The sequence below is a fragment of the Ciconia boyciana genome, chromosome 26 (genome assembly GCF_034638445.1).
Source record: "Ciconia boyciana chromosome 26, ASM3463844v1, whole genome shotgun sequence".
NCBI classification, from domain to species: Eukaryota; Metazoa; Chordata; class Aves; order Ciconiiformes; family Ciconiidae; genus Ciconia; species Ciconia boyciana.
The window spans coordinates 2,909,240-2,933,046 of NC_132959.1; the positions used below are offsets into that span (position 1 = coordinate 2,909,240).

The following is a 23,807-nucleotide window of genomic DNA, read 5'->3' on the forward strand; positions in this document are numbered from 1 at the left end:
TGTGCCGAGCCAAGCCAGGGCTGGACCCCGTCCCCGGTACATTTTCAAGCAGAGCCTATTCCGCTAAAGCCGTGCCAGTTTGCAATGACTGAGGGTAGAGTTCTCAAATTCCTCTCGGATTTAGGACCCAAGCTCCCAATTTTCATTTGAAAGTCTTAATTCCCCTGACTTTCGAGGTCACACACGACCTGTCCGGCGCAGGAGCGCACCCTCTCCTTCACCATGCACAGCCTCCGCTCCCTGACAGCTTCACACGTGACACCTGCAATACAATTAGGACTTCGATCCTGCTAGAAACCTTTAAAAATTGATTTACCAACTTTATAAAAAAAATGCTGGCTCCGAGAATTGCAACTGTCGACTACAGGAGCTGGAGACAGCGCTCTGTGCAGGCATTGTGCACCTCAGCAAAACCTGCCGTTAAACCAAAGCCCTTTGGTAAATTTAAGAGGTGTCAGTGCATTAACTTGTCTAAACAAAGGGTCTGCCTTCAAACAAGGAGATAATAACCCAGCTTGCAAAGCGTACCGAAAAATACCTGCAACACTGGAGCAGAAAGAGCTGCACTGGGGGCAGCACCTGCACCAGCCTCCCCACGGAGACGGGAACACCGGCATGAACCATCACGGAGTAAGAAAGCCGGGGCTCCCGCTGCCGTATCCGAACTCTCCAGGCAAACCCACAGCTCAACCCGTTAAAGCTTTGATTTTCCTGAAGACAACCTACAGCGTTGACAGTTTCTAAGCTGAACCAGGCAGCTTCCAGCTTGCATGAGCACAAAACCCACCAAAGGCGCCCGTCTCAACAGGGGCTCTGATCTCCAGAGCTTACCCACGCTGGGATTTTGCCGATTTCTCCCCGTGTGACACACAGCTGCCCAAACCAGGGGCGTGCTGCACGGTGCCTCCAGCAGCCCCATCGGCCTCGCGCTGATGCAACCTGGGTTTAGCAACATCACGCGTGAGTCAGAGCCGGCTTCGGTGCGGGGCAAGGCGAGTTCCTCCAAGGTTCAGCTCCGGGTCTGTCATTAAGCCGCTCCCTGGACTGAGCACGGCCGAGGCCTCGGCTTTTTAGCCTCATCTCTGGGAAGGGGGCAGAACCTCCAGTATCTGCTGTGGCTCAAATCACCTGCTCGCCACGCTGGGCGTGAGCGACAAAACCTGCTCGCAGCACGAGGTCTGGATCTGGAGAACAGGAATAACGAACTTGGAGGGGGAATTAACTGCATTTTATTTTTTTGCCTAGCGTCTGACCCTCTGGCATAATCTCAGCAGCTCCAGACATGTTTGGAGCCAGTTCTTCCCCACCTGCCTGGGCCTCCAGCAACATCATTTCACGGGCAGCTTCGCTTCCCAACTCCAAAGGACGACGAGTTGCAGGGGCAGGTAAAGCTGGGGCAGAGCTTGGCCTAAACCCACCTGCTTTACCCAAAGGACACGGCTGCAGAAGGACTCACTGCAGCCCCCTAAGGGCTCAGTCATTCCTTATTCCCCTGCGTTCGTCACAGTACGGCTCTGCCCCGGGACACAGCGGGGCAGCTGGACCTGCCGGCCACCCAAGGAGAGGCATTTTTGGGGTCTCTATTCAGTATCTGATGATTTCCCCAGCGAGGTCAGGGAGTTTTACAGCAGCCAGCCAGCAAACTGTAATAAAAAAGTGCAACAGGGAACACAGCTCATTGTGTGAGCAGACCTAGCAAAGTCTGGATTCCTCCAGATGCATCCTACATCCCTCAAACCTTCCCCCCCCACCACAGCTCCAGCCATCCCGAAGCTTCCTGCGGCACCTCGACACCTCGCATGTCCCCTCGCCAGAGACCCGGGGGGCTGCTTTGGCGTGGGGCAGGCTTGCCGGCATCAGCAAGGGGCACAAACCTCTGCAAAGCATGCGATTCGGAAAAACGTACAGAAACTCGACACGTTTCTGGCTTCTCCTCTCTGCAGCATTTGGTTGACGCTTCAAAAAGTTCCTGCCGGAGGAGACAAGGATCGCACGAGACTCATTTCCCTGGGAAACCAGGCTGGAAGGAGCGGGAAAATGAACCACATTCAAAGGGTGCCAGCAGCACGACTCCTCTCCCTTGCAAAGTCGACATATGGATGAGCCGTTTGCCAAGCACGGGCGAGTTTCCAGATCTGTCACTCGGGAAACAAGAAGCCTTGAACGTTTAATACCCTGGTCTCAGCTGAAATGTAGGTGCAAAGCGGTGTTTACGGTCAGTTGTGGCCGTTGCCGGCTCTCTCCCCTTTACCCATCGCTCCGCCCTGCGCTCGGGACAAGGCTCATCCACAGCCACCACCTCTGCAGGGTTCGCTTTGGGGTTTTAAGGCTAAAATTCTTGGTCCTTCTTAAGATGTAGGAACATTCAGCACAAGTTTCTACCCGGTAAACACATACCATCATACTGATAAAAATAACTTCATCTCTCTTTGTGAGGCACTCAACAGTGAGCTCGGCACGCCTTGGCCCCGACATCGCTTTCACTTCCACAAATCCTTTGCAGAAGGACTTTCCTACCTGTTATAAAACTAAATCAGATATTATGGATGGCAGTGTTTTATATCTTAAAAAATAATTTAAAATCAAGACAGCTCTTGAGAGGTGAACACCTCACCAACACTGCTTGTATCATGGTGAAATGTAGACGTTTTAGCTAAAAGGCATCAAACCAGGATGCCCGGAGGAGTCAGACTTTGCAGCTTGAGTGACTGCTGTCACCGTGGGCAAATGGAAACCCGGCAGGCAGAGGTGTACCCTACCAAATCCAAAGGGGCGATGCAGAAAAGATGCAAAGCCTCCCAACTCGGACCCGTCCACGGGACCGCGGCGCACCCAGCAGCGCTGCCCTCGCAGCGATGTGCCACGACAGCATCGAAAGTGATTCTCCGGTAGCCACGCTGCTCTTATCTCAGCAGGGAAACAAGCTCTACCAGAAGCAGCACCTTTGCCAGTGTTGCTGAAGGTGCAATTCCAGAGGTAAAAGGCCAATGCTCCTTCACACCCCAACTGGCAAAGGCAGGGCAGGGACGTGGGCTAAAAAGCGAAAGACCAGGGTTGGCCATGTCAGGCAACCTCAACTAAAAAGCAGCTTTCAAATCCAGAAGTCGCCTGCGAGCGCACACGCTCCGATAAGCGAATCTGTGCAGAAACGCAGACGTAAACAGATTTGCATAGAAACCCTTGCTGCTGTTTCTCAAGATAACGCTGATGCTGCTGTTAAAAAAAAACAAAACCCCACGCCGTGGGCAGCGCTTGCGTCGCGTGAAAGCTTTGCTCTTCCTCCACCACCCACCCACGTGCAATGGCCCCGAGTTAACAGCGAGGAGCTGGCATTTAAGAAGCTGCCGTTTCCAGCGCTCCCTTCCCGGCAGCCAGCCTAGATTCTTAACTGATTATTCAATTAGCAGTTTTCTAATTAAATTTTTTTTACTTGACTAGTGGAACCAGTTCAGCCAAACATTTCTGTTCGCACGGAGATGCAAGTCTGCCCGGCTCTCTCCACCATCAGCTCAGCTCCGAGCAGGCGCTGGGTTCAGGCTCACAGCTAAAGCCTATCCCATTTAAAAATAGCTGGTTTCAATCCAGTTGGTCAAAAAAAAAAAAAAGCACGCTGTTTTTCCCTCCCCACTCTGCATATTTTGAACCTTGATCTTCGCTCGTGAAGGGATCTGAGAGATGAACCGCCCCTCTCCAGGCAGTCAGCGTGATTTATTCTTCCCACCTCTGAGGCTTCGGGAGTTAAAACGCTGGTGGGAGGCAGAGGGGAGCACGGGGAGCATTCTCCCTGTTTCATCCAGGTGCAGGCTCTCAGCTATAAACTTTGGTGCATCAGCCCTAATATTAAAATTACGTAAACTCCAGGACTTGCCATCGTGGTCCCGGATTTCTCAGCACCATCAGTGCTGCACCCTGCCATGCTGGCAGGGACGCTGGGGTCAAGTCGTGGAGCATGGATCACAGGGAGATAAAGGGCTGAGTATCGGTGACTGGTGCGAACCCCAGCCTGCCAGACAGGAAAACTGGGGAGTGAAACAGCTCACAACCAGCCTCGGCTTTAACTCACAGGCATGGGGTTTAATCTTTGAAAAGCATTTTCCAAAAGCAACAGCCCTATGAGAAACATGAAGGCGTGCAGCAGAGCAGCAGCGCATCCCGGGCATGCTCATCCCCAAAAATGCCAATTCAGCCAAGCCCCAGCTCGGTTCGTGGGGCGCAGACCCTGGGGGGGTCCTCGTCCATCCCTAGAGAGGTGGGGGAGACGAGAGCGGGGAACCAGGGAGCGGTTAAGGTGCTGCAGCCGCTGCTCAGCGCCTGCCGAGAGGAAGAACGGAGGCAAAGGCATTTGCATGCTGCAAAGGCAGCACAACCTGTTTGTGCAACAAATCCCCTGGTGCCGACGCTGGCGAGGACTCGCTGCACCCTTACAGCAAATCCTGTTGGGTTTACGGAGGAGGCCTCATTAAAAACAACCACCCCAAAGCCAGCAAGGTTTGAGTTTTGTAGAGCTAGGTAAAAATGAAGGCGATCAGACAGCAAGGCGACTTTCTCTGCTCCAAGTTCAGCTCTCCCTCACCCCAACAGGTATCTCTAGGTCAGCTTGAGATGTTTCTGGTAGCTTGGCCCAGCCACGAACAGTTTTACTGAAGTTTAAGCAGCTGCTCTGCCCTGGGTGAGGTTTTGCTTCCAGGTTGCTGCCTGCAGCCCTGCCAAAACCCTGGGGAGCCGGACATGATGTCCCACCCATGGCCAGCTTCCACCCCAACAAGGTTTCGCCAGCCACCCAGCCCAACTCCACCAAGTTTCTGCCCAGCACAACCGACATAACAGCACTACTGCAGGACCAAAGGCACGGGCAGGACCGGCTCGTGCCGCAGACAGCGAGGGACCCGTCTTGGAGGTTTAACATTTAAACAGGCAAGAAAGAAGTAAAGCATCCCCATTGCACCGCGCTGGGACCGCAACCTGCCCCCGCGTCTGCAGCATGGGGATCCCGGCCACGGTCTGTCCATCTTCGCGCGCCCCAGCGGAACGCGCAGCCAAGGACACCCAACCACGACATCTCAGACCATCTCCTACAACAAAACACTTGTCAGTGCTCCCCTGGTTTCCAGCACCAGCATCAGGTTACAGCAAGTTCCTCCCCTCCAGGTCTCAAGTTGCTCAGGTGGAAAATTCAATGCCGAGCAGCCCCAGCACATTTAATCTGCCCTTTGTCTGTAAATGGATCGGAGAATGGGACACACCTGGACTCCGGCAAAATACAACCACCACCCTGGAAACCAGGGCTGGAAGAAAGGCTGAGTCCATCCACCTCGAACCGGAGGGGTGCAAGATGACATGAGTTTCGAGCTTGCAGCTTTTCCTTTGCATGCCTTTGTATTAATTGAAAAGTTACAAAGGCAAAATAAATTTATACCATTAGAACCGTATCATGGAATTATGTTACAGACGCATAACCCAGTGAGGATTAAAAACCCACAGCGCAAACGGCACTTGAAATAAAACCTCTCCCACCCATTCTTACGGTGGTTATGCAGCATGAAGCGACAACTAGAACATGAAGACCTTGGCAGGAAGAATTTTTCTCTAGAAACAAAGTGCCACGGCTGCAGGCGACTGCGGAGGAAAGGACAGATTCATCCCAGGGGCGACTACTGACTTTGCTAAGAGCCATCCCCCACCACGCTCTAAAACCAATGCAGACTTTGTTTCTTAAGTGGTGCTAATACCTGCTTTGGGTCTGACTCAGCTAATCCAGGACCTGCAGGTATCAGAGGCCCTCGCTGAGGACCAGCAGCAAAGGACAGAGGCACCTTTAAGAGCCTAGAAACAGGGAGGACCTGGCACTGCGCTTCAAGGAAGATGTGGAGCAACGGGCAAAGGTCCAGAGGAGAAATAAAAACCCAGCGGTCTAGAATAGGTGACCTACAGGAAATGTAGAAGAGGCCAAAATTGTTCAGTGGAGAGAAGATTGATGGGAGATGGGAAAATAACCCCAACATTGTTCAGTGGAGAGAAGACTAACAGGAAAATAACCCAGCCAGACACAGAGGGATGCTGCAGAGAAGGGAATACGGTGCCACCACCTCCTCAGCAGAGCTACAAAGCGGCTTCAGGCTCCAGTAATGAAGGGGAGACGAAGCCTGGATGTGGGAAACCCTCACTGGGAAAAAGCCTGGATGTAAGCCCTGCAGCAGGCTGCAGAGCCTCCAGTACGGGCGGAATTTGCAGGACACTTCCACAAGACTTGTCTTTCAGGGATGGGTGGGACATACCCGCCTTCTCTGTACCTCTCCTCTCCCTGCACCTCCTGTCTCCAGCTCTGTCCCCTACAGCTTGTATTTCAGATCTACGCCCACCTGCAAAGGCACTAACCCAATGCTTCAGCTTGTCCTCCCTACAGCTCTTCCAGACAGAGTTTATTCCATTTCTCCTGCTCTTCAACAGCCTCCGGTCACAGATCAGAAACAGCCAACTTCTCCGCAAAGCCTCTTCTCCATCCTCCGCTCCTCCTCCAGGATGGTCCCCCTGGGCCTGGCTGATTTGACTCCATCTGCAGCAGGCAACGAATTATCCGTGTTCATACACCAGCTCTGCGTTTCCAGCGCACAGAAATGCTGCATTAGCAATACGGGACAGCTGAAGAAGTGTCATGTTTTACCTTGGCTGGGTTCTATCTGGCTTTTTTTTTTTTTTTTTTTTTTTAAGTTTGGAAAGAGAGATACACAGCTGAACACTGGATGAGTTTGCAGGCTGAGGCCAATGCAAGGCCAGACAGTGCAGGCAGCACTCGGTAAGGAGGTTCGGGCGTTGCAGCCTTCCTTAATCCGGACAAACGACTTCTTCATTTTGCATTCGAGTTTTGCAATTTTTTGCAAAGAGAGAAACAGAAGCTTCTCAGGAGGTGCAGCAGAAGCTTCTCAGGAGGTGCAGCAGAAGCTTCTCAGGAGGTGCAGCAGAAGCTTCTCAGGAGGTGCAGCAGAAGCGGGTTCCCAACCCACGGCTCGACAGTGCAGACACTGGTGGCAGCGACACAACAGCATAAAGGGAAAAAAGTAACTCCCAGATGAGCACACAGGAGATTTTATTGCCATAAAATCTCTAGTTTAAGAAAGTTTGGGGAACAAGCTAAGGGTTGATCCCAGTGCAACACAATTCGGACATTTGCTGGTTTCCTGGACCGAGGGAAAATTAACTTGTATAAAGTAGCTTAAAGACGCTTAAAGTAGTGAATTCCAGAACTTGCTGGAATTTACGCTGGACCTGCCCGGCCCCACCACCACCTAGCCAGCTCCAGGGATTCCTGGTTTCAAATAGGAGGCAGTAGCATTCGGTGCTTAAAATCATACAGGTCCAGGAGCTGGTGGGGGATACTCGGAGGCCGGGAAAGTTCTTATGGTGCCTCGAGCATCCCTATTGCTGTGCACCGTTTAAACAGCTTGCCCGGCCTCTGGATCAAAAGACGTTTCAAACATTACTGAGAGAAACTCTTTGCAGTGCTGCTTTCATCTATCATTTATGTAAAGCTTTGGTTTCCATTATTCAAGCAGCTGCAGCCAGCGTGAGCAGAGAGACCTCGGTGTGTCCTGCTCTCCATCAGCCAGCTGTTTTCCACCGAGCAGCCGATGGGCAGAGACACGACAGATTCATTTACCCATCGGCAAATGCCGCCACCCCGGCTCACAGCCGGCTTTTCGCCCAAGAACTGCGGGGAGCGGGACAGGGTGGTTTTAACTTGAAACCAGCCCAGACGACTGCTGCTTCACACCTCTCAAACCTCCTTCAAATCCTTATCCGAAAGAGCCTTCCCCAAGTCCAGCAGACAGGCAGGAGACCACGCAGCCCCTTCCAATGATTTACAACCCAGCGCAGAGCCGAGGGAAAGGGGGAATCTCAGGCAAGGCAGGAAAGCCAAGAAATACTCCACCGTTACAAAAACAGTCACGAGATCTCAAATGTCTAGACGGAGCCGCGGGGAAATCGGCTTTCCAGGTCTCATCCACATGAGGCACAGGGATGACCCAGAAAAGGAGCTGCGTGGAGTCTGGCTGATCTGCCTGGGTGCTGGGTGAACGGCTGCCCAAGCCCCGCCGGGACCGAACCTTTGGTATTGTGGCTTTACGAGCCATTTCCGAGCCTGCCGAGCCATCCCCGCTGGAGAGGTGAACCACCTCCCTGGAGGAGTATTTCAACTTCTTGAGCTCTGGAAGAAGCATTGCTTTTCTCCGATTTGGTTAGCACTGCTCATAAAACTTGCACTGAGCACCAGCTCACCTCCTCCGTCCTCCTCTCCCGCTCAGCATCCCCATCTCAGGCCTGCATTTCTCACCATCTATCTCAGGCTGACGCTCAGGCTAAAAACCCTCAGCCCTTCAAAACAAAGCAGCGAAATAAAAAATTTCTGTTTCCAGCTCTTTTCCCTCCAGCCTTGCGTCCCCACGACCAAGGATGCTGCTCATCCTTTTGCTCCGTAAGTGTCTGCGTCAGCAGATGTGTGAAATGAATAACCTGCATTTTCTTTGGGAGAAATCCCGCTCAAGCAAAAACACTCACTCTCCAGCAAGCGCGCGCAGAGTCTCGCTCGTGCACCGATACAGGAGCTCAGCACCAAAGCCAAAGCAACTTTGTGCCGATAACTTTTCAGCACTTAAAAATAAACGCCGCAAAGCCCACGGGAGCTATTTGGGTTTGGAAGACACGTAACACGCATATGCCCGAGTTCACCTATTTAATTGCCGTTTGCTTTGGCATTAAACCGCATTAGCGCCCAACCCTGGAAACTGGAAGCGTCCCCCCCGCGCCGCCCAGCCCCTCCAGCAGGGAAAGCCTGGCTTTCCACCGTCTTGGAGCTGCGAAAAGAAGACAGAAATCCAAAGGAGAGCTGAGCACAGGGCAGCAGCCGCAGACAAACCCCAGCTGCAGCTCCTGGCCCTATGGCCAGAAGGGGGTGTGCACCAGAGGCTCGTTTTGGCCAGGGCACTGGGACGGCGGAGCTGATGGGTTTAGCCGCTCTCCTCCTGCTCCAAGCTCTCAGCTGCCCAAGGCCTTTTCTGCCTGCGAATAAACCTCATCGTTGCTAAATCTGGACAAGTCGGGACAAGGAGGAAATCAGATTTCCAACAGCGATCAGGTGGCTGCAGATTGCAAAACAGAGACACCGGCCGAGTTGCCCAAGTCGTGTGGGAATTCAGCAGCGTAGGAAGCAACTCAGTCCTCCTGACCCAGCTTTCTGCCTTACCTTGAAGCCAACTAATGTCCTCCCTTCCCCTCACACCAAGAACACTCTCCCTCTGTAGCCCCAGCATCCTCGAGTGCGACCCACCAGCGTGTGTCAGTTTGCTTAGAGACACAGGAATCAAAACTGCAATCGTTTGCAGCAACTAGGACAAAAAAAACCTCTGCGGCAAAGGAGGAGCTATGAGATGAGAACCAACCGCACAAGGACGGCCCTGGGGGCATCCCTTCCCAGGCAGGCTGAGCCTCGGAGAGCCCCAACATTACCTCTTCCTCGCTCTCGACTTTGGGATTGCTGGCTGTGCGCTTCAGATTGCTGCTCAGGCTGATGGTAACGGTGGCGTCCGACTTGGACCTCTGGTGAGTCCTTTTGGAAGGAGACAGCCCCATATCGGGTGCTGGGCTCAGAGACGGCAGCTCCCTCTTCTTGTAAGCTGGCTTCAACTCGTCCGAGAGGATGAGTTTCCGCAGCTTGGTCCCACGGGAGTGTCGCTGAGTGGAGATGTGCATGTCTGAGGAGTAGGCACCCAGCAGCAGGGCACACTGCAGGGAGAAGTTGATGCTCTGCCGGCAGCGGTGCACGATGTAGGGCTTGATCGCATCTCCCACGTCCTCGTCCATGTGAATGTACATATTCAGCAGCTGTGGCAGGTAGAAGTCCACTTCTTCGTTCCTAAAGCAGAACAACCTATTCCCAATGTAAGCCTGCACACCAGGTTCCTTTGAATTGTACAAGTATGAAATGGCCATGGAGATATCAAAGAGTTTGGATTCAAAGAGCCGGAGCAGCCAGGACTGCTTAGAAGAGTTATTCTTCTGCCGCTTCCGGGCGGTTTTCACCGTGTTGGCCATGGTCTCGTCCTCCTCCTGGATCTTAGAGGCCGTGCCGGGCGGATCGTCCAAGCACTTGATTTCACAGCCCTCCCTGATGTCTCCGTTGGCCATATCCACCGTGGTCCGTGGGGCGTGCTCTGCCTCGCTGCCATCGGCCAGTTTTGTTAAGCTGTCGGAGGAGACGCTGTGCATCAACTTGACCTTCTCCAGCACCTCTTCGCAGGCTTTCTTCGCCACCTCGGGGTCGATGACCGCCAGCTCCCCCACACCTTCCGTGATGACGCTGAGAGACGTCCCGCCATTCCCTTGGGGCGCTGAGCCGGGCGCCTGGTCCAAGCCTGTCCCTCGGGCTGGGTCTGCGACAGAGTCTCCCATAGCAGTGGCGGGTCTGCACACTTCAAAGCTGAAAAGAAAACAAGACAAAAAAGAGTCAGGGACATAATCTGCGGAGGAGACCTGCTTCCAGCCTGAAGGTGGGAAAACAGGAATCCATGCTGGGATACACCTCAAGGGAAACTGAGAGCTGAGATGAGGTTTGGTCCAAACCCTTTCAAAAAGCCTTTGTCTAGAGAGGGAAGGTGCCCCAAGCCAACGCATGCAACACTGAGCCGGGTCAGCACAACGCCGAGCTGGTCACGTTGGGTTTTAAAGGTCTTCTCAGTGCCCCTTCCACTCAGACTTGAAAGAGAGCTGTAAGCATCTATCAGCCATTACACAAAATTTCCCTGTTACCATGACGATAAAAAAATTGAGCAAGCCAAAAAGAGAAAGCGAGGGGAAAAAAAAATAACCAGGTTGCTTTATGCTCTCCACCCTAAAGGCATTCCACAACAGTTGGGATTAGAGGGCCACAGGCTGGGCGGACCCAGCGGCTCTGCTTCTTGCTAGAAAAGATGAAGTTTATCCCCCATGCTCAGCTTTTGCTCCTTTAGCCTCCCTCCGGGACGGAGGGCGGCAGCGGTACGCGGCGCTTTGACGGTGAAATCCCTCGCTGGTGCCGGGCGATGGGCGAGCAGGGAGCTGGGGCAAGAACCACGTTTGTTGCAACAAGGTCCCTGTTTTCAAAGTCCAGACACCAATGCCCAGATTATGTATCCTCGCCAATGATTAGCACTTAATTACGTTTTAAAAATAAGATAAATGAGGGATTGAATGCACTTCCCAGTTTCCCATCTCGATAAAAAGAGCAGCAGTGCATCTCTACAGATAACCAGCAAGAATAAAGGCGGCCAGTGCCAAGTGAAATCGTCCTCTAAAAATAAAATAAGGCACTCTATTCAATCTAACATCATTACTGCGGCTCTGACTGCTTCCCTTTATTGCTTATACGCTACAACAAGACAGCTCGTGATCAGCAGAAGGGCACAATGCCTTTTACAAATGTTAAGCACTGCAAGCAGATTGCCAATTCCCTCCTGCTTTTCACGTCCAGCACGGTGGAAAAAATTACTTTCTTTGGAAAAGAAGTTCACTGAACCATTTTCTGCCTGTCTGCTCCCCCAACGACCCCCAGCCCCTGTTTTGACCACAGAAGCTGTGCCGGCAGGTTCTTGCAACAAGATATTTCCCCGCTAATTTAATGACCTTGTTTTATCTGTTTATTTTTACAAGTGATTACAGCTCCTGACACCGGAGAAAGGGGCGAGGAAACCCACGGCGTTTCTTTCTAAATATTCCAAGTGAGTAGAAACGAGGTCGGTGTGTCCAGATGCAAGCGCCGCTTCCCAGAGACCAGTTTCCTCCTCTTGTTTTCAAAGCACTTAAGCTCTAACTACGAGGTGAAAAAAGCCTGACCAAAGTTCAGCAGTCTGAACCGATATGAATAGCATCTTTCACCCTGTCCGCACGGCAGCAACACACAACATTTTCCTCTGTGCTTGCCATTCCCTTTGGTACAAATCCCGCATGCTTCAAATATTTGTGGTCATTAGATCCTAAAGACCCTGCAAGCTGAAGGAAGTTGTTTTTCCTTCTTAGTGAGCCCAGCCTTGTCCCATGAAAGCCCAGACTATCTAATTTTTAAATTAACAGCACGCCAGCAAAAAGGAGATCCTTGGGCATAACTCGGCAAGGCGGGATTTGAAGAGGTACGGAGCGGAGCCAGGTCCAAGGAAGAGTCGCCCGGAGCTTTGCTCACGCCAGCGCTTCTGGGGTCCTTCAAACGTTCGCATCGAGACAACTGGGATGACAAACTGATGAAAAATAAAATAATTCAGCCATGTCATCTGCTGGAGTCCCAAACACGGCTCCGCGGCCGCATGCCGGGTGCAGAAGTATCTGCGATCCCGGGTGGCTTGGTTGCCCAGCCCCGACTGGTTTATCCGATGCAGGGAAATGCTTTTGACATCCTCCTTGCCAGGCTGTAGAGGGAGAAAAAGTGCATAGGATCCCGTTAAGCCTCCCTCCCCGTAACCACGGGGCACGCAGGAGAAGCCTGGTGCAGCATGACAGCAGACGCTGAAATTCTGGACGTTAAACCGCCTGCACGTCCGCGGGAAAGGCTGGAGCCGACCTAACCTACTCACGCAAGGTATCCCGATGACTCCAAGGCACCCGCGTCATACGGCGCAGTCACCGCAAGCAGAGCCGCTCCCGTGGCCAGCCCAAATGCCCTGATCCTTTTGTCACCTTCACCCGGCCGGCCAGGCCCGGAGGGGCCCCACGCACCGGCTCTGCACCGGAGACGAGACGGCCGGCCAGAGCTCACAACTGCTGAGTGGGTTAAACTTGGATTAAGGAACTGCGCAAGATAAATCCACCCACAGGCCTGCAGGGTTACCTCTGTGCTGCAGGCACGGCTTTGAAATCCGTGCGTTGCTTTTTTTTTTTTTTTACTATTATTATTATTATTATTAGCTCTTTGGCCCCCCCGACACTTACACAGCCGCCTTCTTCAATGACATCCCAGCAACGGGGCTGTTCAGAGCCTGCCAAGGACACGTCTTCACTCCCAGCGCTCCCTAAAATCCCAGCAAGGGAATTCACTCCCCGCCTCCTGCACCTCTCCACATTTTTCTGTGATTCACATCACCATTTGTTAAACATATCACAACGTACTATTTACCTCTCGAGGCTCAGCATAACTCCCCTATTCCAAATCGCTGGTCTCAACAGGGATAAAAACCCCATCAGCTGCACACAATGAAGCAATCCAGTCTGGAAAACAGGCTGAGCTGAATTCATGTGGTTCATCCTCCACCCACAGCCATAACGGGCCAAGTTTCTCTCTGGTGGAACGGCCCTGAAGTCGGTGATTAAACACGAAATAAAGGGAAGCCCCTATTAGCACAGAAACTACCGATGATGCAGCCGTGTGTCGGTGCGGCGATTCGAGAGCACAGTTCCTTCAGGAGGGGACAAAAGCAGAGGGAGATCTATGGGAACAGAGCTGTGGCTTTACAGGAAAAAAAAGAAAAGTCTCGCTCCTGCCTGACTTGAATAAGAAATATTAGCCCTGGCAAACAACCAGGGGGACAGGATGAAGCCTCACCAAGACATCTGGTCTGTATTACGCTGCATTACTTTTTGTTTTGCTCAGCACTGACGGCCTTCGACATCTTGCTGTGCCTTCGGGAAGGCCACAGGAGTCGGGATGGGGGCAGAAAACATCACAGCAGTGCTGGAGGCCGGAGGAGGACGCACTGTCAGTGCCCCTCCCTACGCTACGGGGAGAGCCCCTGCTCCTCAGAGCACCCTCCGGACCTGCTGCAAACAGAGCGACTCTGTGCAACTTATTAGGTGATAGCTTAGAGGCCGGGGAAACTGAGGCACAAAGGGACTGTGACTGACTTGGCTCACGTGGGGGCGATGGGCAGCGTGCTGCGAGCACCACTGAAGCGAGGACAAATAATTCGTCCTGAGGGACGCTGTGCCCTCTTTCAAGTCTGAAATCCCCTACCAGGAGAGACTCGGCACCGACAGAGATGGGCTCCCACTCATTTTTCAGACTTGGCTGAAGCCGATTCAACCTCTGCACAGCACGTGGGTCTCACTCTGCTTCAAAAAAAATAAAATGCCAGGTTCCAGACATCCCCAGAGGATAAACTCTGCCCGTAAACCTACCCTGCTGCACAAGGGCGCTGCTGCAGGACTTTTCTACCACGGAGCAGCACCACTTCCCTCTCAAAGGATGCACACCACAGAGCAAGTGGCAGAGGGAAAGCAAAAAAGGTGAATTTTCAGGGAAAAGGGCAACGGGAGGCCCTGAGCCACAGACTGAGCGATCGCTGGCACCACAGACAGACAGGACAGGCTCCTCCATCCAGTGCAACCGCCCCGCGATGGAGCGGCCTTTGAGAGCCTTTCCTTGGGACACAGAACAAGCGCAGCACAAGCACAGCTCCTCTCAGCTGACTCGGTGCCTCAAACCAGTACGTCAAAACCGACACACCGGACCAGCAGTTTTCTTAATAAAACAGCAGGTTATGAGCAAGGCTCTGCTGGAAGAGCCAGCACCAACTAAAGCAACTGCCGCAGGCGGCCCGAGCTTGCTCGCAGCTTAACTCCGCACCGTGCGGCTCCTAAAACCCATCCTGGTCCCCAGCCCAGTGGCGGGGCTCACCGGCTCTGTGACAGCACGGTACCGCTTGGCTCCTCTGGTGGGATGGGATGCAGGAGGCTCTGCTCTGGTTCAGCCTTGCCGGGATGCTCTCACTGCAAGGACTCCGCATCCCGGTGCCAAGCTGTGTTCAGCCAAGCCTCTGTGTCTGAAACAGCAATAACCCCGGGGCTCGCACAAGCAGAGCAACGACTCACCCCTAAGTTTGGAATAAAATAAAAGCCACGCTGCAAGAAATGTAGCAGGAGAATGACAAACTACACAACTCGTCAAAGATCGGCTCCCAACGCTCCTCAGCCTTTTGGCTCCGTAAGGGAGAGACGCCTTGAACTCCCTACTCTGAATGTCCATCCACAGCAAACTATTTATAATTTGTCTCTGTGGCACCTTTCCTAGGAAGTCGTTCCGCCTCCCCCGCTGTGGAGCAACAGTCCCCCGGCTGCAGAGGGGATGCCGCAGCCTGCCAGCCCCAGAACCACACCGCCAGCGCTTCCTTCATTCCTGTCTCCTCCGCAAATGATACAGCCCCACGGGAAGGAGTTAAATCCAGAGATTTACTTATAAATTAACTTCCCCATTAAAAAAAAAAATAAAAATTGTGGGAGCACTAAAATCTCTCTCACCTCTGAGAAGTGCCACAGCCCTTTGGAAGAGGCAGCTTTTGCTGCAACAGGAGTCACTTCGGCGAGGAAGCCCTTTGCAAACCCCCTCCACGCATACCACAGCGGCGGCTCACCCGACACATTACTCACACAAACGCGTCCAACCTTTTGTCCTCTTCCGTCGCACCTCGCACCTCTCCACCCCTGATGAACGTTAATTACGATCCCTGAGCAAGCGAGGACAAACCCTTCCATCCCAGCAACCTGTTTCCAAGCACACCAAACCCTTAAGCAAGGCGTGCTGGCACAGCCACCATGGGAAGTTTCCTCCTCCCAATGATCACAAGGTACTTTTCGCCTGAACATTCCCACGCTCGTTTATATATGTAAATTCACTATTTCAAGTTGCTGCTGTTACCCGTAGTCATGTCTGAGCCTTTATCTAAAGCGTGACTTGAAACAAGCTGTCTACATGAGACTTAAAATGGAACGAGAAAAGGCAGGAGCCCATGTCCCCAGCTCGGACTCCAAGAGCAGCTCTTCCACTGCCGATCCAAGCAGGGACCCTGAACTGCGCAATGACAAATCAGCTGTGATTTAAGGAGCACGCGACCATGGCACAGACTGAAATCCCATTCAGATTGCCAAGCAAGAAGTCAGAGACTATTATCTCCGCCGAGCAGAGACTGCAGGTTGAGCCCCAGGCCTCTGCAGGAGCAAACCCCTCAGCGCTCATACGAGTCGAGGGGGGCCTCCAACACGGCCACCGGTTCGCACAGAGAGCGATGAAGTCCCCAAGGGGAGTTCAAAACCTCAGAGGTGCTGAAAAGCCTCTGCTCTTCCAGCCAGCGCCGAGCGGGACGGCAGCAGCGCTGGGCGAAAGAGCTGGAAACCAGTGTTTCCATCCAGAGCTGAACCCAGTTACTTCCCCTCGCTGCTTCTCCAAGTTTCACGATGGGTTAAAGAGAAGTAGGGGATAGCAAAGGGAGCGATTACATATTATTATTATTTATCACGCCTAAAGTTAACAACTAAGTTCACGCCTAACAACCTGAAGCAGAAGTTTCAGGGGGAAAAAAGCATCGACGGATTACTGACCCATGGCAAACACACATCTCTTAAGAACCGCTGCTCAGCAGCCCACCAACCGAGCGCATTACATAATATCTCCGGTCTTTAAGTAGATATTTTAGGCAATTACAAAGCACGAGGGGCAGCAGATGGCTCCGGGGGGGTTGGCAAAGCCTAGTCAGAAATGACAGTCTAACGGCACAGAGAAAATCAGCTGAAAAAGTCCCTTAACAGGTCCTTGCGACACTTATCCAGTTGGCCTACGCCACGAGCCCAGCTGCATCCCTGAGGGGGGACGTGCCTTTGGGCCAGCACCGAAGCCAGAGAGGTTCCCTAAATCCCGGCGCAGCAGGATTTAGGGAAGGCGGCTGGCAGAGGTTATCGCCTGTGTCCCCTGGAAGGATAAGGACAAGGATAAGCAGCGGTACCTGGTGCAATCCCATCCCGCACGGCCACGTCTCCGATCTGGGATGCCGACGCACGGGGCAGCGCAGGCGGCTCATCCTGGGCAGCGGCTCCGCGGGGCTCCGGGGACGAATGGCTGCTGCTGGGGGAGGCAGAACAAAAAAAAAAGGGGGGGAAAATTACTTTCCTGCGCGACGAGGCGCTCCTGGCCCGCAAAGCCCCGGCCGCCGGGCCACCGCCGGTGCTGGCGAGCCCGGGGGAGGCGGCGGAGGCCCCGGCCAGCCCCGCTCTGCCCCCGCTCAGCCCCAGGGGCCCGGCCCGGGAGGAGGCGGCGGCGGCGGCGGCTGCCCGGGAAGGGATGCGGGCCGGGGCCGGCGACTGACCTCCCGGAGCGGCCGCAAAACCGACCCGAGAGAGCCCCAGCCCCCTCCCCGGCCCGGGCCGGGGGAACAGGGCGGGGGCGCGGGGGAGGCCGCGGGGGACCCAGAGAAGGCCGCGGGCAGCTGAGTGCCTCCCGGCGCGGGGGCTCCCGGTGCGGCGGCGCGGCGCTCACCTGCGCGGGGCCGGGGTCGGGGCCGGGGCTGGAGCGGGGCGGGGCGGGGCGGGGCGGAGCGGGCCGGGCCGGGCCGGGGCGGCCGGCGGGGCGGCGGGGGCAGGCGCAGGCCCCGGGGGCCCGGGCTGCCCGCGGCGCCGCCTGACGGGGCTGAGGGGCCGGGCGGGCCTGGCCGCCCGCGAGCGCCCCCTGCCGGCCCGGCGGCACCAGCGCGGCGGGGCCCCGGGGGCGCGGCCGAGCATCGAGGGGCGGGGCCCCGAGGGGGCGGGGCCGCGCGCGGGGCGGCACCCGCGGGCCCCGCGGCCGGCGGAAACCGGCGTTTCCCCGTTGCAAACCGCCTCTGCCAGCGCAGGCCCCGGCGGGGAAAGCGAGGCACGGCTCCGCGCCCGCCCGGCGCCCCCGCGGGCCCGTCCCCACGCGCGTCCCCCCGGCCCGGCTGCGCGATGCCACCGGCGGCTTCACCCACCCCCGGCCGGGGCTGGGCCGAGCCAGGGCCCCGCCCCCCCCCCGCGGGGCAGCCGGAGCCCCAGCGCTGCCCCCGACCCGCTGCGGGCCACAGACAGGACAGACGGAAGGACGGAGTGCCTGGGTTTTAATGTCGGGGCGCAGGGCAGGGCCGGGGGGGAGCACCCGCAGCCGGCGGGGTCCCGGGGGGCAGCCGGGGCGCAGCCCCTAGGTGCCAGGGTGGGCGCAGAGCCCTGCCCGCCCCGGGGAGCCCCCCCGGGACGCGGGGGCACGGGGGGACGCGTCCAAGTGCTGGGAGGCGGCAGCGGCAGGATCGGCCCCTGCCTGCGTCCGTCCATGGCGCTGCGTGGGGGGGGTCCCCGCAGCCCCGGTGTCACCCAGGGGGGACCCGGCCTCGCCTGGGCTCCGCTGCGCCGCCGCCGCCTCCTCCTCCGGTGCCAGCTCGCGGCCGGTCCTGCCATCCTGGATGACGCTGACCTGGGCGGGCACGGAGCCCCCGGCCGGGCCGTCCCCGAGGGGGCTGGTGGCACTGCCACCGCCGGGCGAGCCACCGCCATCGGCGCCCGGAGCCATGCCGCGGCGAAGCTCCGCCGTCTCCCCCGGGGACCCCGCACCCCCTTCCTCCGGCCTCTTCCGCGGTCGCCCTCGTCTCCGCTTCTGCGGGGCGGCGTCACCGGCCGGCTCTGGGGGACGCTTGGTGGTCTTGGGGCGCTGCGAGTCCTGGGGGCCGGGACCCTCGCCACCCCCCGCGCTCCGGGGGTTGGCAGGGCTCTCGGCCGCGGGGACGCCCACGCCGGGCAGCAGCACGTTGAGGACGGGGACGGCGGCTTGCTGGCTCAGTAGCCCCGCCGCCCCGTTGGCCCCCGGGGCCAGCCCCAGGGGCAGGGAGGGGGAGGCCGTGCCCACCGGCAGCGGCAGGGCCACCTTGACCGTGCCTCCCAGGGGGGCTGCCGTGATTTTGGGTGCCAGGACAGGAGGGGAGGAGCGGACGGCCGCGGCACCGGGCGCTGTCGGTCGCTCCCCCGGCGGGATGCGGGGCAGGAGCAGGGGCAGGCGGGCCACCAGGGCGTTCACCTGGGGGCTGCTGGCCGCCTTGGGGGGCTCCGGGGGCTTCTTCTTCTCAGGCCGAGGCAGGACAGGGGGCTTGGGGCCGCTCTCCTTGATCTGCAGGCAGAGAGAGGCGTTGGCAGTGGGGACGTCATGGTGGAGCCGGGCTGCTTCCCCACACGTGCCCCCCCACGCTGAGTGGGGGACCCGGGGGTCCTGGCTCCCCACCCAGCTCCAGCGGGGTCTCACCTGGCCCTGGCTCTTGTCGCCGCTCTCGGAGGTGTCCAGGCTGTTCTTCTTCACCGTCAACGGGGTCCGACTCTCACGGTGGATCTTCTCCGTGCTCTCTGTGGGTGCACAGAAGGGGATGAAAGGGGGAGAAGCCCCTGGCCCCTCTGCGCTCACCCACGCCGTGGGCAGCTGGAGGGGGACGCTGCATCCCGGGGGGACCCCACCTCCCAAGCCCTCTGTGCCCCTTGGGGGTCCGAGTGAGCCCGACGGGGGGTGAGCAGGGCCAGGGCTCCACCCCACCCACCTGAGACCACCATGGCCATGACCAGGTCGGCGCGGGCCGAGCGGGAGCTGATGATGTGCTGCTGGATGAGGAACTGGGCCACCTCCACGATGTTGTTGAAGGATCGTTTCAGGATCTTCTCAGCCCAGTCACAGGTCAGGGCGCAGGCTGCCTCCATCACCTCGCTGTTGTACGACTGCACCAGGTCCGTCAGCTCCGACTGCTGTCGGTGGGATAAGCCGTGAGCCCCTGCGGCACGGGACCGGATGCCCCGGATGTGAACAGGGCCTGATCCTGACACCCCGGCACGTCACAAGCCTGCACAGGCGGGCAGGTCCTCGTCCACCCTTGGGGAGGCACGCGGAACAGAGCAGAACCTGCTCCCAGCGAGGGCATCCCTCCACCCCCTGCCTTCATTAGATCTAACGAGCGAGGAGGTTCGTTACCCCACCAAAAGAAGGCCGGTGAAACCCAAGCCACGGAGGCAGCAGAGGACTTACGGTCTCCGTCACTTTGAGGTCCAGGCTGGGCAGAGGCGGCAGGCTGACCACCGTCTTCCTCCGGATCCCGCTGTAGCAGTACGTTTGGCAGGGTTAAGGCGTTTCGCTGGCACACCAACGCGGCCGCGAGAGGTTACGACTCAAAGGGGTGCGGCTGCGGGGCTCCCGATGGGCTTGTCCTGGAGGTGGGACAGCAGCCAGCCCCCTGCACGCCATGAGCTCCCCCAGGCTGTCCTGAGCGTACAGGCCAGGGCAACTCCAAGCCCCTCTCGGACAACCGAGATGAACCTTCAGGAGCCGAAAAACCAGGAACCAGACCCCCTCAGAAGCTACAAAATACCACCTCGTGCAGGGACGTATAAATGGGGAAAATTGGAGAAGCAGCTGTCGCCACCAGACCAGCCAGCTCCCCGGGCTTCCCTGGCCAGCCGGGCACGCGAAAGGATATTTCGACTGTCCTCGGCCTCCCAGCCTTCGGGCTTTGATGTTTGGGAAGATCTCCCGGATGATCTTGCCGAAATTGGCAGTGCTCAGAGGGCGACAGCAGAGGTTATCGCAGTATCGCCTGCCGGGGAGAGCTGCAGGTTAAAGCCGTCGAGCCCTTCTCACTGCCCTCCAGACGCACCCGCTTCTCCCTGCTGACATGGCTCGTTTCAAGAGCCCGAGGTTGGGCAGGGCCGTTCCCAAAAAAACCCAGGCGTTCGCTGCCCTCCAAACCGACCTCCCCGCCGGGCTTCGCTGGACAAGCTCGGCCCCGGGGAGAGAGGCTCCTCGTGCCAGGCCAGCCCCTGTGCTCACTTGTAGGCGTCGTAGACGTCCTGCTTGGGCAGGCAGGTGTCCGTGTGCTCTTCCAGGTGGTTCCGGATCCAGTTGCATGCGTGCATGTACTCGGCCGTGCTCAGCGAGCTCAGGTCCAGGCTACCGCTGCTCCCGGGGGAGCCCGAGACAAACATTTAATTAGCGGAGAAGCGGCACAAGCAGGACAGGAGAAGGCAGAGCTGCGGCAATCTCCCTCCTGGCCTCTTGTGATCCGTGTCCCCCGCCACCATCCTGAGAGCCCCTGCTCTCCCGGATGCAGCCCTGGCTCGCTCCGGCACCCACCTCTTCTCCCCCAAGCTCGGTCCTGATGGCAGCTGGAGGTAGAGGTAGAGCTTGTCATTGTCTGAAAACTTCTGGACATCTTGCTACGGTCAAGGGTCCACAGGGAGGGGGAGAACGGACCAGAGACAAAGAACGGTTAAGGATCAAAAATAAGGAAGAGCTGCTGCAGGCAGCGCTCCCGTTACCCTCTTAACGGCAGTAACCGATGGGGCATTGAAACCGGAGCAGCTTTGTCAGCATGAACACAGCCTGCGCGCCAGAGAACCGGGTAAATGAAGTCACAGAACTGCCCCTCGAGGGGACTGGAAAGGGTTGTCCCACGCAGGGCGGGGAGAGAGGGTGCCACCCCCTGGGCAGGGTGATCAGGGGTTTCTCGGGCCTAATCCCCACAGCCGGATCCTGACCCAAGGGGAAATGGGATCAGGCAAACCCCAGGGTTCAGTTTAGCTAGGAGAGGAGGGAGGTGGAGACGCGTCGTTCCCTCACCCTCAGCACAACGTGCCGCAGAGGCACTCACCAGGATGGAGTCGACTTTGTTCTGCACGGATTTGCTGTGCGGGACAGAGACAAAAAGCGTTACCACAGAGCAGGACGACGACGCAGCACCCGGGGCACTCCTCAACCCGCCCAGCTCTCTGCCACAGCCGCTGCCTGGGGCTCCTGAGCACAGCACTGTCCCCGGGCCCTTCCAGACCCTACACACGCACCCCGGGGTGAGCGGCAATGCCAAGATGGGGACGCTGGATCACCAAGAGCCGAAGGCTGCCTGCACCCATGGTTCAGCGCAGCCCGTTGTCCCCATGCTCCGGGTTTCCCTGTGCACCCACAACCCCGCTCTAGAGCTGCGTGCTCTACCCTAAGCCCAGCGAGAGCAGAGCAGGCATAAAACCACATCCCACGGAGTCGTAGCAGACCAATCTGTGCTACCGTGAATCCCTGAATTGATTTTGCACCCAAGACAGGCAGCAACCTGCCGGCAGCGCAGTGCAGGGCTGCGCTCTGTGTACAGCACCTAGCACGGGACCAAGCAGGGCGCGCCTGAGGCTGTGCCACTCTGCAGCGCCAGCACCCACGCAAGATGCTGCAAGGCACCGCAACGCTTATCCCTTTGGTCCCCAGGGCTGCAAATTAATCAACCTTATTAAACTAGCACACATTCGGTAACGCTCAGGTTAACTGGAAGAGCTGCCCGGGGAAAAGCGAGCGCTGCCCTTACGAGATGGTGCTCTTCAGCTCCTGCAGCAGCGTGCTCGACTCGGTCGTGCTGCCCTGGGAGCTGCCGGGTGACAAACTTCCCTTTTTGGCAGCTTGGGTGCTCAGCTCTTCATCAGCCATGACATTTGGTTCCTGTCAGGAGGTGAAAACCAGAAATTCAACTAAAAAAAGGGGAAGAAAAACCCTTCAGAGTTGTAAAGCTCCCACTGGGCACCCGCAGGGCTGACCTCCGGCCGCCTGCCCCCAGGCTGGGCTCGGGGAGAGAGGCAGGGCAGAGTGGGGTGGACGTGGGGCCCGGCACAGCCCGAAACTCGCCTGCCCTCAGCCCCCGTCCATTCTGGTCCGAAGACGTGCCCCGGCTCTGCGGGCTGAGCTCCATCAGCGCAGCGGGTGAGGGGAGGGCTGGGACATCAGTGGGACACGAGCCACCAGTGGACATGGAAACGGCCCCAGCAGTCCCAGGAGGGGCATCTCCAGCAGCAGAGACTGCGACTGGCTCCGGGTACCCCGTTCCTGGCTGGGGACAGGGATGCTGGGGGGCACTGGAGAGCGGCCCTGGCCCAGCATGCCCAGGAGGGGACCAGAAAAGCAGGTCCCCGCAGGCCTGGTGTGCCCCAGGTTGGGGATGCTGAGGGGGACGATGACAGTCCCATGGGTCCTGTCCCCAGGGGCGTGGGGACAGGGGAACAGGGATGATGGGGCAGCAGGAGGGCAGGTCCCCAGGGACATGGGACAGCAGGAGGGCGGGTCCCCAAGGGCATGGGGACACGGGACAGCAGGAGGGCGGGTCCCCAGGGGCATGGGGACACGGGACAGCAGGAGGGCGGGTCCCCAGGGACAGGGGCAGGAGAGCAGGTCGACAGGGGACAGGGGGGACGGGAGCTCCGCGACAGCGCAGCCCCACCGGTGCCAGCTGCCGGGGAGGGGACGGGGGTCAGGGACAGCCGCGTCCCGGGCCGGGGAGCACCGGGCCAGGCCCGGCGGGGCTGGGGTCGCACCGGGCCGGACCGCGCCCCCCCCCGCCCCGCAGCCCGGCGGGCCCAAGGCGGCCCGACCCGCACCCACCTGCGGGCGGCTACAGCCGGGGAGCGGCCCGCCTCATGCCCGGCCGGTCCGGTCCGCTTCGGTCCGGTCCGTTTCGGTCCGGTCCGGTCCGGTCCGGTCCCCGCCACGTGCCGCTGCCCCGCGCGCAACAGGAACCGAAAGTGCTGCGCCCCACCGGGACGCGCGCACGGACCCCGACGGCCGCTTTTTTCTGATTGGCTACGGCACCGCTGGTCTGCCCGGATACTGCGCTCTCCTTTAATGCGATTGGCTGCTCTGGCTTTCCTACCCGGATACAAGCGGGGTCGGTCTACTGAGTGGCCGCGCGCGAGCTGAAGTCTGCCTAGTAACAGGCTTCTGATTGGTGGGGCGGGAGGAGGAAGCACGAGTGGAAAGGAGCCCGTGCGCGTGCAGTGCGTGTGCGTGCAACGGGTGTGCAGCGCGCGTGCGGTGTGCACGCAGTGCGCGTGTGTGCAGTGCGCGTGCAGTGTGCGTGCATGCACGTAGTGTACGGGCACGCAGTGCGCACCGCGCCTGTGCCCGCCCAGCGCGTGCATGCGCGCACAGAGTGGGTGTGTGCACCCTGTGCGCACGCAGCCCGCGTTTGCAACGCCCGTACGCGCAGTGCGCGTGCAATGTGTGTCTGCGTGCAGCGGGTGTCCGT

General features: G+C 57.8%; 2 protein-coding genes across 11 annotated transcripts in view; both read right to left on the minus strand.

Annotated features, from left to right (window-relative positions):
- PI4KB (phosphatidylinositol 4-kinase beta) overlaps window positions 1-17,391 on the minus strand; it is a 29,431-nt gene extending 12,040 nt beyond the window's left edge. The window contains exons 1-3 of one of the 5 annotated variants that reach the window (XM_072846855.1): window positions 17,258-17,391; window positions 16,728-16,846; window positions 9,502-10,471 (exon numbers count right to left, since the gene is read on the minus strand). In XM_072846855.1, the coding sequence (XP_072702956.1) occupies window positions 9,502-10,443 (942 nt within the window). In that variant the 5' untranslated portion in view covers window positions 10,444-10,471; window positions 16,728-16,846; window positions 17,258-17,391. Of the gene's footprint in view, window positions 1-9,501; window positions 10,472-16,727; window positions 16,847-17,087; window positions 17,227-17,257 lie in introns of those variants that run through there. The other 4 variants (XM_072846856.1, XM_072846860.1, XM_072846859.1 and 1 more) reach the window with 4 other exon arrangements.
- Window positions 17,392-17,832: 441 nt separating this feature from the next.
- On the minus strand, window positions 17,833-23,542 carry RFX5 (regulatory factor X5). Of its 6 annotated transcripts, XM_072846862.1 has the most exons (11): window positions 23,165-23,540; window positions 22,415-22,616; window positions 22,101-22,231; window positions 21,371-21,435; window positions 20,885-20,963; window positions 20,582-20,707; window positions 20,232-20,348; window positions 19,784-19,865; window positions 19,305-19,506; window positions 19,019-19,116; window positions 17,833-18,886 (listed from the first exon to the last, which is right to left on the minus strand). In XM_072846862.1, the coding sequence occupies exons 3-11, from the start codon at window positions 22,217-22,219 to the stop codon at window positions 17,930-17,932; spliced, it is 1,845 nt and encodes a 614-aa protein (XP_072702963.1). In that variant the 5' UTR covers window positions 22,220-22,231; window positions 22,415-22,616; window positions 23,165-23,540; the 3' UTR covers window positions 17,833-17,929. The 6 variants fall into 6 exon arrangements, with proteins under 6 accessions (XP_072702963.1, XP_072702964.1, XP_072702962.1 ...); XM_072846863.1 differs by lacking the exon at window positions 22,415-22,616 and having other exon boundaries at window positions 19,305-19,503; window positions 23,165-23,542; XM_072846861.1 differs by lacking the exon at window positions 22,415-22,616 and having other exon boundaries at window positions 23,165-23,539.
- Between the last annotated feature and the right edge of the window lie 265 nt (window positions 23,543-23,807).

What these genes read in the sequence shown, in the direction of transcription:
- RFX5 (XM_072846862.1), bottom strand. Translation starts at nt 22,219, where the DNA reads ATGGCTGATGAAGAGCTGAGCACCCAAGCTGCCAAAAAGGGAAGTTTG. An exon ending in CCGAGCTTGGGGGAGAAGAG is followed by an intron (nt 20,708 to 20,884) that starts GTGGGTGCCGGA and finishes CCCCGGGAGCAG; the next exon opens with CGGTAGCCTGGACCTGAGCT. An exon ending in ACCTCAAAGTGACGGAGACC is followed by an intron (nt 19,507 to 19,783) that starts GTAAGTCCTCTG and finishes TCCCACCGACAG; the next exon opens with CAGTCGGAGCTGACGGACCT.